The sequence below is a fragment of the Bos javanicus genome, chromosome 6 (assembly GCF_032452875.1).
Source record: "Bos javanicus breed banteng chromosome 6, ARS-OSU_banteng_1.0, whole genome shotgun sequence".
Lineage (NCBI taxonomy): Eukaryota > Metazoa > Chordata > Mammalia > Artiodactyla > Bovidae > Bos > Bos javanicus.
The window spans coordinates 25,115,245-25,130,623 of record NC_083873.1 but is presented as its reverse complement, the minus strand read 5'-3'; the positions used below and the strand labels follow the sequence as shown (position 1 = coordinate 25,130,623).

At 33.4% G+C, this 15,379-nt stretch overlaps 1 protein-coding gene across 2 annotated transcripts in view; it reads right to left on the bottom strand.

Moving 5' to 3' along the window:
• DNAJB14 (DnaJ heat shock protein family (Hsp40) member B14) overlaps positions 1-15,379 on the bottom strand; it is a 41,811-nt gene continuing 26,432 nt past the window's right edge. For both annotated transcript variants that reach the window (XM_061419565.1, XM_061419567.1), the window contains 5 exons: positions 14,510-14,695; positions 12,900-12,994; positions 11,214-11,323; positions 10,068-10,240; positions 1-4,905 (listed from right to left, as the gene is read on the bottom strand). In XM_061419565.1, coding sequence (XP_061275549.1) covers positions 4,781-4,905; positions 10,068-10,240; positions 11,214-11,323; positions 12,900-12,994; positions 14,510-14,695 — 689 coding nt within the window. In that variant the 3' untranslated portion in view covers positions 1-4,780. The remainder of the gene's footprint in view (positions 4,906-10,067; positions 10,241-11,213; positions 11,324-12,899; positions 12,995-14,509; positions 14,696-15,379) is intronic.

Here is a 15,379-nt window from a genome sequence, read left to right as displayed (position 1 = left end):
TTTACAGTGAGAACAGACCTTTTTATTCATATATTGAGATAAACTGCAAAGACTGAAAGACAAAAATTCATCATAAATCATTCAGCAGAACATTCATTAAAAATCAAATGTATTTTCTTTAACAGAGTTCTCACACAGAAAATTTCATTGTATGTAAGTCTGATACAACATTAAATATTTTACAACTCAGACATTTCATTTTTAAATCTAACTGTATAATTTTGAATGCACTATAGACAAATAAGATCTTTACCAATTTCACTTCATTTAACTTATACAAGGCTTCCATTAAAATTCCATCACACCTTGAAAATTACCTGCAGCTTTTAAAAAAACACATGATCTAAGCTTTATATGGAAAGAAAAGTCTTATGTAGCAATCCAAAAACTGAAAAAAACAAAAAAGGTAAGAAGCATTTCTTAATACAAATAAATTACAAAAATACCATTTATGTGTGAGTTTCTTTCTTTTCACTGATACAGTCATCCATCCAGAATCCAAAACAATTCATTTTAAAATCGATGCTTAAAATACTCCAATGTCACTGAAAAATCTATTATTTTAGTGGTACTATTAAATGGCAAAGTAGAATATCAGATTAGAATCTCCCAACTCCTGTACTGAAGTGAATGAGACATTCACATTCATGCCAGATGTCATCTGTTATGCATTACCAGACAGTTTCGCAATCAATAATCCCAATTTTTAATGAAAACTTACTAAAACATTGCAAAAAACACTTCTTACCCCTTACATATTTCCAGACTGCTATAGAAAATACAATTATATTTGAAGTATGGGCCTTATAGTAGGAATCTCTGTTAAAATATGGAAAAGATCAATAAGAAGAACTCGCACCAATGAAATTCTATGGACTGATTTTCAAATTTAGAAATAAGAAAATCCACTGCTAATGGAAGCCCTGCACTGTGCAAATATAGTGTGGTATATATTAAACAATCACACATTTGAGGTATTAGCTGGAAAATATATTTATATATATATATATTTATCTATATATATACACCTATACATGGACACATCCAGAGAATATTCACAAATCTATTGGCCCCAAAACCAGCAGATAATAAAATTAAATGAAAAGAAATTACATACCAACAGGAAAGTTACACACAAGGAATTTACAAAAGATGTGGTTACATAATCCTTAATATAAGGAATATGTTCTGAACTAGTGTTTTGAGGGAAAATGTTTCCATTTATATGAAACTGTCTATTTAATAGTAATAAACCAGAAAGGAAGCCTGAATTCGAGGACTGTATTGCCTGCCAGATGATCAAAGGGATGTACAAGAGTTCTTGAAGATGCTCATTCTATGCACTTTTTCTTTAAAAATTAAAAAAAAAAAAAAAAACCCAGAAACTATGACGTTATTATGAGACTATATAGAGAATTTTACAAACTTTAAGCAGTAGTCCAATGTGGCCAAGAGATAAAGTCTTTCAGCTATCTAGTACAGATTAAAATTAAGATCTATTATTCATTTTCAGAAGGTTTTGTTTAAAAAAAAAAGATTATAAATGCCCTTTCAGTTGGTTACTCAGTATGAAGACAGACAACAGTATAGTAATACTGAACACAAGCTTCATATGGAGAAGCTAAGTAAGTGCACAAATTCTCCTTTTGAATCTTTTGGTCTTTTGACATAATTCTTACTTAACTAAAAGACGGCTTATTGGTCCTCAGGCCAACATCATGGAATATTTCACTGCCTTTACACAGGTGGGAGTTTTTAAATGAAATCTGTTGAATGAATTATTAAGTAATATTAACATGTCACATCTGTTAAATAACACCTGCATTTAAAAATTCTACAGATCAACAAAGGGAAGTCAAGAGGTTAATCATTTCTCTCAGGATCTATTTTACATACTAGTGTAACTAAAGATACAACAGGAAGAACACTTAAGCATTAAAGTGCAATTAACATAAAGAGCTGGAATTCTATCTTCCTGTTCTTACCAATAAAACCTGAGGTGACATACAAGCAGAGAGGCCTAATGTACTGGCACACATGTACCTTAAGGATTTACTTTTCTCTACCAAATCTTTGTAGATCATAAATAAGAATGGAATGATTACGAAACAAATACTTATTTAAACATTCAAATGCAGTCTGTTCCCAAAACATAGTTTTACTTATTATTTCTCATTGTCAAGAATTAAATTCTCAGATTTGCTCACAATAAATTCCAAAACTTACAAAGGACTAACATCTATCGGGAAACAAAAAAATCAAAAGAGGAGAAAAGGTACTATTTTACTTTCCCCCAAATTCCTGCAAGAACACTGATGTCTGTGTGTGTGTTTAAAAGGGATAAAAATGTAAAGCATTAATATAATTGCTTCCAAACTTCTAAAATACCAGTCAGAGAAGCTAGTAAAGCAATATTCAAAGACTGAGAGCATTTAGGCAATGATTAGAATAAAGAGGACAAGTTATCACATTAAATTGGAGAGCTCAGGTAGCTAAAAATACGATGGCTAAACATTGGGATTTTTGTTAGAAGAGCAGAAAAAGTGATAATCTTATGTTTTAAGATAGCTGACACTGAAAATCAACTATACTTTGATTACAGAAACAAACAAACAGATTAGGTCATTTTACTTTGTAGAATTAACCCAAGATTCTAAGACACTTACTTGGACGGGCCTTTACATCATGACATAGGTGACATTAAGGACTTACTCTTTACTTGCATACTTTACATGTAGCTTAAATTGTCAGGCACTCGATCAGTCCTTTACCAAAGTCATTTGAACAGTTTATCAAACACATTTTATGAAATTTGAAGTAATGCAACTGAAATATAATACTGTCCAAAAGCCATGTATGACTTTGTAATATATAACTTCACTTAACATGATTAACTTCACCTGTTCCTTTAAAATCAGGATTAAGGGAAAAACAATCAGTCAACAAGAGTTCAATTCACATAAACATGAATCACAATAGTGTAAATTTCCCATTAAAACCAGAAAATTAATGGATGGAATTTTTTCATTTAAATTTTTATAAGTTTTTTGGTGCATATAAACTTTCAGTTAATTAGAATGCTATTACTTTATTTTTTTAAGAAACTCATTCTATAGGCTGAAGAAAACATTTTAGATTATATTTTCTTTTAGGCATGCTATTTTTTTTTTTTTTTAAGGTTACATTTCTAAAGAAAGTTGGTTAAGCTGTCCAGTTTTTCTAGGACAGTATCTTGTTTAGTTAAACGACTAATTCAATCAAGGCATTTCTATTGATAAGAGAACATTTAAAAAAGAATGGTCATTTCAGAAGTTCTATTCAACATATGCTATATAAATTATACTCAGGAAAAAAACTTTAAATAAAAGAACACCACGCTCTAACCAGCATTCTCCCACACACAGAAAAAAACCAAAGATGTGTTTATGTTCTGTTAAATGAGTATGAAAGCAAAATCATTAAAATACTACTTGTTAAAACATAGAAGACTAGAAATCAAATAGCTTCATATCTCATATATAGGCACCAAAAACTTCAATTTTTCTAATTTACATTTTTGGATGTAACTGTAAGGAGCTTATTCCTATAGGATTAACTGAATTACTTAATGGTGAATAAATCTGAGCTCAAATTTTGTAAAGATAACCTGCTATAAATCACTATTCTACCTGCTGCTATATTTCTGTTCACTGTGCGTATGGCCAAACAGATCATGCTCTGATCAAGTAAGTGTGCTGTAATCTACGTATATGTTTAACAGTTGGCAATCAGGTTAAAAGGCACAAGCTTCATTTTAGTAGTAATTTTTCTTATTACTTAGACAATAGTAAGAACCCATTTACTTTTGGATCCTGCTTAAATGATCACTAAGAAGAAACTGCAGATTTCCACGGGGCAAGGGGTAAAACAGGTAGGTCCTTTTCTTCATAAATTTTAGCAGCCTTCAAAGATGTACATATGAACATGTGGGGGCCTTTTAGTTATTGGAATTGCAAATGATGTAACTGCAATTTACTGCTGAAGACCCTTTTTGGTTAATATTTATATAGCCATTTCCTCATATTTTCTTTAAAATCTATCAGTATAGCATTTCATTTCTATGCATGGCTTAGCAATTCATAAACTAAATAAATAGCAAAATGATACTTTACACCAGTTCATTTATCTCAATATATACTTTAGAATATAATGGCAATATTAAAAATATCAATTTTATCTAAGCTGATAATGCTACAAGATTTTACACAAGTTAAACAGCTTCTGTTTTTTTTCTTCTCTTTTTGATAAAGTTTCATTGTAAACTCCACACATTTGACATCTGACAAGAAAAATGTAATTTTGTCATAAAACATTTATTCCATCAATTTAAACTAAAGTGTCTCATGGAGTTAAACCCAAAAGAATTTAAATAAAAAGGCAATAAACTGTATATACACAAAATGATCATTCTATAAATATTTACATGACAAGGGAAAAAAATGGAGGATCTAAAAACCAGAAATTGCTACAGGTATGATAATCCTTTCTCAAGACATTTTTAGTTAGGAATCATATAAGCTTTTAAAGTAAAAATAATTACAGAAGCATAACTAAAATAATAATTTTAGTTTTCTTTTTCTTACTATTTAAAGGAGCCAGTAGGTCATAAACAGTCCAAGATTTCAGGATCAACTATTCAGTTTAGTTTTCAATATCAAATCTTTTTCTTTAGCTCTCATGATGAAACTAAACTTACAGAAAAAATAGAAAGTACTCTAAAAGGTATAAATAAAATTCCCATTCATCCTCCTTTATAAATACTGGTCAGCCGCTCCAACTCTTTACAGTTGTCCATGCTTAAGGCTTCTGCCTTCCTTCGGAGTCGTTCATCATGGTAAACTTTTGCTGCATACTGCATATCTGTTTCTGTTAACAAACAAAAATATTTTGCTAAGTAAATAATTTAGATCAACTAGTTGTTTAAACTCATGATGCTTCATAGAAGCCCTTCAAAATATTTCTATTAACTGTTTTTTGTTTTTAAATTTATTTGGCTAGGCCAGGTCTTAGTTGCAGCACACAAAATCTCCAACCTTCACTGTAGCATGTGGAATCTTTAATTTTGGCATGTGAACTCTTAGTTGTTGCATGTAGGATCTAATTTCCTGACCAAGGACTGAACTGGGGACCCCGGCATTAAGAGCTCAGAGTCCCAGCCACTGGACCACCAGGGAAGTCTCTTATTAGCTGTTTTCGTTTTTGAAAGAAATCCAAGTACTAGACCTAAAAGCCATGTAGAATCTTACCACGTAAAATAAATACAAGTTGCTCAGGAAAAGAAATAAGAATAGTATCCTATCAACCCTTTCCCTCCTCTACTCCTGTTCCCAAAGGTTTAAAAACAACTGCTCTAAAGCATCCTCTGGATCTCTTTCCCCAAAGATATCACATGCTATTCAATACTGTCAGTGGTTGTTTTTGCTGTGACCTTTATTAAAGTTCCAGATTAATTATGTTGAGGTCTGAGTAGAAAAATTTATAATCTTGTTCTGAGTTTATCTGAATTAATGCAGGGGCCCAGGTTTGATCCTTTCATGCCACAGCTAGAGATCCAAGTGCTACAACTAAGATCTGGGACAGCCAAATAAACCAATAATTTCTAGAAACCATATATACTAAACTTATTGAAGGAACACACACACACAAAAAAAACCTTACTATACAATCAGAGTAGTGGTATTTAGCAAATAAGTACTTTTCAGCCTTCCTTCAATATGTAGGTAACATTAGTAAAGAAATATAGACTAGAAATCAAACATTCTTCAGGGAACCTATTCCTTGTCATTTTCCTGGTAGTCTCAGCCATTTCACTATTAACACTTCTAAAGGGTGGGAGCAGTTTAGATAAGATGTAACCAAAAACAGAGACTAAATTAGAAGACATCAATCAGGACGATATTCAAAATAAACTCAAAGATAAGTGTATACTCTGTTTGTAAAAATCTTCAGAAATGATCAATCAGGATTTAACCAATCAATCAAAATCATTCCACTGCTTTTATTTACAAGTGCTGCCGCTGCTGCTATGTCACTTCAGTAGTGTCCGACTCTGTGCAAAAAATCCATCTGCAGATGATTCTTTTCACGTGAGGTAGATAAACCAAAGTTCATAGAGCTAGTAAAGGCAGAATCTAGATGCCAATTCAAATCTTTACCTCCTAGCCGAATATTCTTTCCATTACCTCAGATTACTGCTTGTATTTTATGAAACACCCATTTAACCAATCTAGACTTCTGACAGTATTAGAAGTGACTTCAAAACAGAAAAATGCTGGCGAAAGACTATCCAAGCCTTTAACCTATATATCAGATCAGATCAGTCACTCAGTCGTGTCCGACTCTGTGACCCCATGAATCGCAGCACGCCAGGCCTCCCTGTCCATCACCAACTCCCGGAGTTCACACAGACTCACGTCCATCGAGTCAGTGATGCCATCCAGCCATCTCATCCTCTGTCGTCCCCTTCTTCTCCTGCCCCCAGTCCCTCCCAGCATCAGAGTCTTTTCCAATGAGTCAACTCTTCGCATGAGGTGGCCAAAGTACTGCAGTTTCAGCTTTAGCATCATTCCTTCCAAAGAAATGGAAATCCTTTGGAAGGAAGCATCATTCCTTCCAAATCCAGGGCTGATCTCCTTCAGAATGGACTGGTTGGATCTCCTTGCAGTCCAAGAGACTCTCAAGAGTCTTCTCCAACACCACAGTTCAAAAGCATCAATTCTTTGGTGCTCAGCCTTCTTCACAGTCCAACTCTCACATCCATACATGACCACAGGAAAAACCAGAGCCTTGACTAGACGGACCTTTGTTGGCAAAGTAATGTCTCTGCTTTTGAATATGCTATCTAGGTTGGTCATAACTTTCCTTCCAAGGAGTAAGCGTCTTTTAATTTCATGACTGCAGTCACCATCTGTAGTGATTTTGGAGCCCAGAAAAATAAAGTCTGACACTGTTTCCACTGTTTCCCCATCTATTTGCCATGAAGTGGTGGGACCAGATGCCATGATCTTCGTTTTCTGAATGTTGAGCTTTAAGCCAACTTTTTCACTCTCCACTTTCACTTTCATCAAGAGGCTGAATTTGCTGAAGTTTATTTTAAAAATTTCAAATATACACAAGTTAAAGAGTACCACAATAAACATTCTAGAGCCCTTGACCTTGATTGACTAATTTTCACATTCTGTCAAATCTGCTTTAGCATTCTACAGTAAAGGCTGCTGTTACTGTTGTGGTGGCGATTATTTTGTAGAACTTTTTGAGAGTTAAGTTACAGGCATCATGACCTTTCATTCCTAATACTTCAGCAAGTTTCTCCTAAGAACAAGGGCATTCTCTTACATAACCACAATACAATTTTCAAATCCATAAATTTAACAATGACATAATACTATTAGACATAATACTATTATCTAATACATAGTCCATACTCAAATTTCACCAGTTGTCCCAATGATATCCTTTATAACGGTTTCCTCCCACCCAGGATTCAATTTAGGATCACATACTGTATTCAGTTGTCATGTCTCTTTGTCTTTAAGAGCTTCATCTTGTTTCATTGATATTTTTGAACACAAGCAAGTTGTTTTATAAATAATGACATTAAACAGATTTAGCTAAAACTTCTGATAGTAACTTTGAAAGACACATGGAAATGTGTACAATACAGCTGTAGACAATGTGGTATAGTGGACAGAAGATGGACTGAAGGGTCCATGAAACCAACTGATAAGTGATCTTGTTGAACTATTACGAGATTAAATTATGCAAAAAAAAAACCCACTTGGCTCATGCTAGGGAAAGAGTAAAACAAAATTATAACAAACAGTAATATAGAATACATATGGGTACAAGGCATTATGCTAAGTGTTAACAAATATTATCTGTTCTGGTCCATATTTTAATGATGAGATAACTGAGATTTAGAGAGGTTAAGTAACTTGGCCTAGGTAACTGTGTTGATGAAGTCAGGATCTTGCAAGGGATTCCAAGAGCCAACACTTTAAACATAACATTACACTTTAATCCATAAACGTGAATTATCTTTCCTTTCTATTTATGCGGTCACTTCCCTATTATTTAATAGAATATAAGCATGCAAAACTCAAAAATCACCCGTTTTGGCTGGGGACTAGAACTTGTATTTGAAAGTGATATATGTAATGTACTCATCATTCTTTTAGCACAAAATAGGTAGGCCTTTCATTCATTCATGTGTGTGTGAGTATTAGTTGCTCAGTTGTGTCTGACTCTTTGCAACCTTGTGGACTGTAACTCACCAGGCTTCTCTGTCCATGGAATTCTCCGGGCAACAATACTGGAGTGGGTTGCCATTCCCTTCTCCAGGGGATCATCCTAACCCAGGGTCTCCCACATTACCATCTGAGACACCAGAGCCCTGTCATTCATTCATACAAATCCATTACTCATTCATCCAACAATTGTGCGAGGTACTACAGATAAAAAAATTAAGTGAAATAAAATTAAATAAATAAAATTTGGCAAATACTTCTCTTAAGACATTTGGCTAATGCACAGTTTCTCAACCTCAACAAAACTGGTATATAGGCTAGATAATTTTTGTTGTGGAGGCTGTCCTGTGCACTGCAGAATGTTTCAGCAGCATCCCTGGCCTTAACCCATTTAGGTGCTAGAAGCAATCTCTTCTACTCCAACCCCATGTTGATTCACATAAAGTTTCCAGACATTATCAAATGTCCACTGGGAGGTGGGAGCAAATCATTCCCAGTTGAAAACCACTAAGGTAACCTTCTCTACACTGAGAACATACTGATTCACAGACTCAGAGACTCAAACAGCAAGGAGGTTTCTACTCTAATTATCAAAATATAGAAGAAGAAACCAAGGCTAGAGATAAGAACTCTCTGAGAAATATATAAAGGTAATGTTTTATCAAATTTTCCCTAGTAGATAAGAGATAATGTTAACTGCTTCCATTTTCTGAGTATTTACTGCATATGAAACACTTTAGCTATTCCCTGATTTAATTTTCATAACAAACCCATAAAGTTAGGTATTAATGAGAAGACTGTAGAGCACACTGCCTAGATTCTGAAAGCAAATAGGTTTTGAATCACAGATTACCTTAATGACTTTGGCAAGTTATTAATTAATCTCTCTTTGGCACAGTTTCCTCACATGCAAATTGGGTATAATAACCTCACAGTGTTGTTGTAGATTTTAAATAAGTTAATATACATAAAGTGCTTGGGACAATGACTGAGAAAATAGGTATTATATAAACTACAGTTATTCCTCTTCCCACTCATCATTATCATCCATCTTATACATGAGGTTAGAATATTTGTTACTACTCACTCAGCTAAAAATTTCAGAGCTAGGATTCAATTTCAGTCTATTTAATTCCGAAGTCTATACTATATAATCTACTTTATGACTTGGAACAGACAAAAAACTATAATGAACAGTTCACAAGGAACATTTCAGCAGATTCTTATGGTCAATCTTTTTATAGAAACAACTAAATTAAGGAAGCTGAGGCTGGAAGATGCTAAACAATTAAGTGTTCACAAGAACTTTTCTACATACAAAATAAGTAAAGGAAAATGAATTGTCAACAAAACTCATTGTACACTAACAGTGCTACCTGTGGAAGCTAAATTAATGAAGAATTTCAAAGTTAATTCTGAAACAGGATGTATATTAAAACTGATGACATTGTTTATGCCAAGACTTTCTTTCTTAGTGGTCATAAAATAATGATGCATGTTACAACCATCAACATCTTAAATACAATGAAATTTGATACTATCTACTTATTCCACCTATAGTTACTAAGAACAACAATAACACAAATACCATTGTCTTTGCCACGTGCCAAATATTGTTATAAGGCCGCAAGTACGTTAAAACACATTGTCTCACTTAAGTACCAGGCTCCGGGTAGGTGCCAGGCAATTTTAGAACATCCTTTGAGTAAAGAAATCTTCAGTAATCAATTCCAAGACTCTGAATAAGTTTTTAAATGTTAAACATTTAAAATGTAAACTTACTTTGTTGTCTTTCTTTCCAGCAATTATTTCGAATATTAGTCACATAATCTTCTTCCACGCTCTTTTCTACCTTTTGTAGTAACATTCCTTTATATTCATTTTTAAAGTCCTTGTTGACATAATAAATGACACCTAAGTTTTCTGTCTGCATTTTAATTGTTTGTCCTGATCCACTGTAAAAGAAATGTTTGATCATTATTTTTTAATTAAAATTGTACATTCTGATTTGCTTCTACAAACCAAGCTAACAAAAACAATTAAAAATAATTTAAAAATTACTATTGGTAATCAAGTATTTATATAATTTCAAATTACCTAAAGCTACTTTTTTTATGTGATAAAAAAGTAATCATATTTTAATACATTATGTTCTTATAAGTTCTCTCAATTTTTAGTTAGCAAAAATCTTATTTGTAAGAAATAAATTATTTGTAGACCAATCATTTTAATACTATAAAAGAACTGGTGATATGGTTCTACAAAGTTTCCTTTATCTTCATTGTATTATACTAAAGTTTTTTAGAATGTATACTGCATTAAATTTGCTTTGTCCCGATCGCTTATAGAGTACAATATATTGTGGAAAAATACATAAAAAGTAATATTTGCTTTTATTTAATCAATATTTTATAAACAGAAGAGTAACATCATTTCCACTTTAATGACACAAATCTATGTATGTAGCATCAATCACAATTCTACTTGTCTTTTTTTTTTTTATTTTTATTTTTTAACTTTACAATATTGTATTGGTTTTGCCATATATCAAAATGAATCCGCCACAGGTATACATGTGTTCCCCATCCTGAACCCTCCTCCCTCCTCCCTCCCCATACCTTGTCTTTAAAGTACTTTTGTCTTCTGAAGGTTTTTGTCTTTGATGTCAATCCATTACCTATTACATTAAATTGCTATCAAGTTCAAATATAGCACTTCTGTCCTTATCCACAATAGAACAGAAATGTAAACTAACAACACAAACTTACTGCTTAGGTAAACTATCTTTAAAATTAAAGATTTTTAAATGGTACACATGAAGTAAGAGAAGATTTGTCATTTAAAAGTTTAAAAGTGCACAGGGCCCTTTAAAGTTATCTAAGTAAAAAACAACAATTTTGGGGGGTAAAACTTCACTTAGCTACTTACGATCTGGGATATAAGGAATAAGGAGGATTAGAGACCATCAACTGGCTTAATAATGATACGAGGATCAATACGATAATGGGCATCAGCTGGATAAACACAGAAAAACCTCCCTGTAAAAAATCATCAAAGAATAACAAATTGCAATATAACTGTAGTTGTCAATAATCCAACAGTTGTCAAACATTTTTAGAGGAGAAATGACATTTGAGATCATCTGATTCAGTGCTTCCAAATCTGCCTGATCAAACCAACGTCCTGGGATGATTCTTAATAATACAACTTTTTAGGTGCTTCACCTAGAGATCCTGACACTGTTCTGGAAAACACTGATATAACCTGTTCATGGGGTTCTCAAGGCAAGAGTACTGAAGTGGTTTGCCATTCCCTTCTCCAGTGGACCACGTTTTGTCAGAACTCTCCACGTGACCCGTCCATCTTGGGGGGCCCGACATGGCATGGCTCATAGTTTCATTGAATTAGACAAAGCTGTGGTCCATGTGATCAGTTTGGTTAGTTTTCCATAATCGTGGTTTTCATTTTGTTTTTTCTTCCTTGGAAGAAAAGCTATGACCAACCCAGACAGCATATTAAAAAGCAGAGACATTACTTTGCCAACAAATGTCTGTCTTGTCAAAGCTATGCTTTTTCCAGTAGTCATGTATAGATGTGAGAGTTGGGCTATAAAGAAAGCTGAGCACCAAAAAACTGATGCTTTTGAACTGTAGTATTGGAGAAGACTCTTCAGAATCCCTTGGACTGCAAGGAGATCCAACCAGTTAATCCTAAAGGAAATCAACCCAGAATATTCATTGGAAGGACTGATGCTGAAGATGAAACTCCAATACTTTGGCCACCTGATGTGAAGAACCAGCTCCTTGGAAAAGACCCTGATGCTGGGAAAGACTGAAGGCGGGAGGAGAAGGGAACAGAGGATGAGATAGTTGGATGGCATCACTGACTCGACGGACATGAGTTTGACTAAGCCCTGGGAGCTGGTGATGGACAGGGAAGCCTGGTGTGCTGCAATCCATGCGGTCACAAAGAGTTGGACACGACTGAGGGACTGAACTGAACTGAACTGATATAACCTGATCTCATTATATAGATGAGGAAGTTCTCTGTCTCCCTCTTTTTTTTTTTCTTTTCCATAGATACTCTATCAATATGCAGCAGGTTGCAAAACTATTTTTACCTTGGATTTGAGGGTGGAACGTGGACACTGATGAAAATGGCAGAACTGGGGCCCAGACCTTTTAATTTCTAGTCTAGAGCGCTTTCCATTTACCTTTCTCTTTCGTGTAATTTAACTGCTATATGCAATTAAGTATAACTGTATTAGAACAAGGAAAGTTACTTCTAATTTAAGTTTTTCAGTGTTAATTCTAAACTCTTTAGACCCAACAATAAGAATTTACCTTAGGAACATGAACATTTGAGATTTATCTTCATTAGAATCATAGAATATCAAATGTGAAGGTGCCATATTGCCCAACCACCTGCCACCCTGACTTCTTCTCCTGGTCCCCCATCATCCCTAGGGGATTCTCTAGTCTATGCTGAACACCTCTGGCAAAAGAAAACTCATTACTTCCTTTTAAAACAACGTGATCTGTTTTCAGACAACTCTATCCTTTTCCTGAGCTGAAATTTGCCATTTTCTGATTTCTAATCATATCATAAACATACATCTCCTCTTTCTTCTTCTCTTTCATGTCCACTATGTCGATGCTGATGTTGATTGCTATAACCAGCTCGTCCATTTGAAAATGAATGTACACTACCTAGAAAATTAAAAGCAAGGTTAAATTAGGGAGAAAGTTATATTATATTTTCCTTTATATTTTAATTTTTTTAATTACTAAAATAATGCACATTTGAGTAATGAACTCTTACTGCCCTCCTGTAAATGAAAAGTGGACAAAACCCAGAATGATTCTTGTTTCCCTTAAAGTAAAGGAGAAACTCTTTCTTGATGAAAACTTTAGTAAGAATTCCTCTCTAATACTGCATACAAACAGGACTTTTGTTGTGGTTGGTTAATTTTACAAATCTGGGATCATTAATCTGAAACTCTGCCTTCTGCATTTATCAATGAATCATAAGTATCTCTAGAAATCAAATGATACTACTTTCATTCATTAAAAAAAACAGCTGTATAATAAACTATCGTACAGGTGGACCACAACTTTCCAACATTTTCTTGTTGATGACATTCAAGCTGTTTTCAAAAAAAGGTGACCAATGAGCAAGGGCTATCACTGATAAAGTAAACTATGTTAAGACAAGCAAAAAAACTGCAAATCAACGATCAGAAAGTCACTATTTCCTGAAAGATTTCTAATTGTTCCTAGCATATTTTTAGTCAAAATTATTAGTCTGAATAATTTTTCTATGAGAGGGAATTACATATCCTAATATGTCAAGGTTATATTTTCAGTCATTAATTTGTTTTATATATCCTCTTTCTTTCAAGGATGTTTTACAAAATACCTTATCAATGACCACAGTGTTTCTCAATAATATTCAGACAGTGCTACCAGGCCAAATTATACTGCTACATTCATAAAGACTCTCCTAATTTTGAATGGGATGTTTAACTCAGCACCTTTTTAAACTGTGGTAAACAAAACTAGAGCTACAATTTTAAACACCTTAGAGAAGCTACTCTTAAAAAAAATTAATTTCCACACAAGCAACTCACAGTAAATGTAAATAAAACTCAATACTACATATGCTGTACTAAAAAGTCTATTTAGTAGTACTTCTATAGCACTTTACTTTGATAGCCTAGTTCAAGTAATTATTTCTATCTTAATGTAATGTAAGGTGTTAAAACCCACTTTATATAGAACCAATGATTCAGACATTTTAATATTTCAATGGAAAATATCTCCACATGTATTCATAATATATCTATAATGTTATTAATTAAATATCTATGAAGATCTTCAAAGAACCCATGCCAAATAGTCCTCCAATAGACAGATTACTTCCTATAGTTGTAACAGCATTTAACTAAGACATTGCCACTCGATTTCCTACTTATAGATCCTTTTTTCAGCTTTATGTAAAATATAGAACATCTTTTTAAAATTAAAATATATTCTGGGAAAAATACAGACTTACAATAAAGCTAATAAGTCTACATTTTTATCATATTTTTATGAAGAACTATCACAGGACCATAATACTATAAGAAATCTCAGAGGGAGGTACATAAGTCTCTAAATAGCCTAATTGGTGGTAAGGATCTCTAGCTTCATAAAATATAATATTTATAATTAACACTAAAATACCTGAAGGAAATCCGCCACCAAAGAATATATTAAACAAATCTTCTGGAGTTATATCAGCTTCACAACCTCGATGGAAATTAAATCTACCATTGTTCTGCTGATTACATGCTTGTTCTTCATTGCCTGTGAGGTCATACTGCTTTCGTTTTTCTGGATTGCTTAAAACAGCATAAGCATTTCCAATCTCTGAAAAAGTAATGAGAAATTGATAAGCAAAGTTTTCACATTAAAAAAGACTGTACCATATAAAAGCTACTTGTCAAACAACAAAAAAGACTTGAGGCTAATCAGAAAAAAAAATACAACAGTAACAATTTCTTTTAAAGGTATTATATACATTGCTTATAATTATATGTATTACCTCCCAATACAATTTTTTATACTGTACAGTCTCCCTACTGCGTTGAAGATAAAGGAATGCCCATCTTGCTTTCTTACTATTGTGCTCTATCCCCTAATAGCCTGCTATGATTTCCTTTTTGAGTATCCTAATCTAGTCACTCACTAGTAACAGCAATAGCTACCAACTGCCAGGCTCTGAACCCAAATATCTTATTATATTATCCATTAGTATCCCCACTTTACAGATGAAGTCCCCGAGTTTCAAAAAGGTTAGGAGACTTGTTCAAGATCAAATTTATTTTAGCATAGTAAGTGAACTCTCTGCAACCTACACCATAAAACTTTTTTTTGCACACGCCAGCCCAGAGTGAGGTATTCTTCATTCTAATCCTGAACAATTTATTTCTCTTAAACTGTCAACTCCATGAAGGTAGGAACTGTGTGTTTCATTGCAATATCTCCATGGTCTAGCATAAAGTCTGAATTTTTAAAAAAAATGAATCCACATAGTCTCTAGTTTTCCTATCT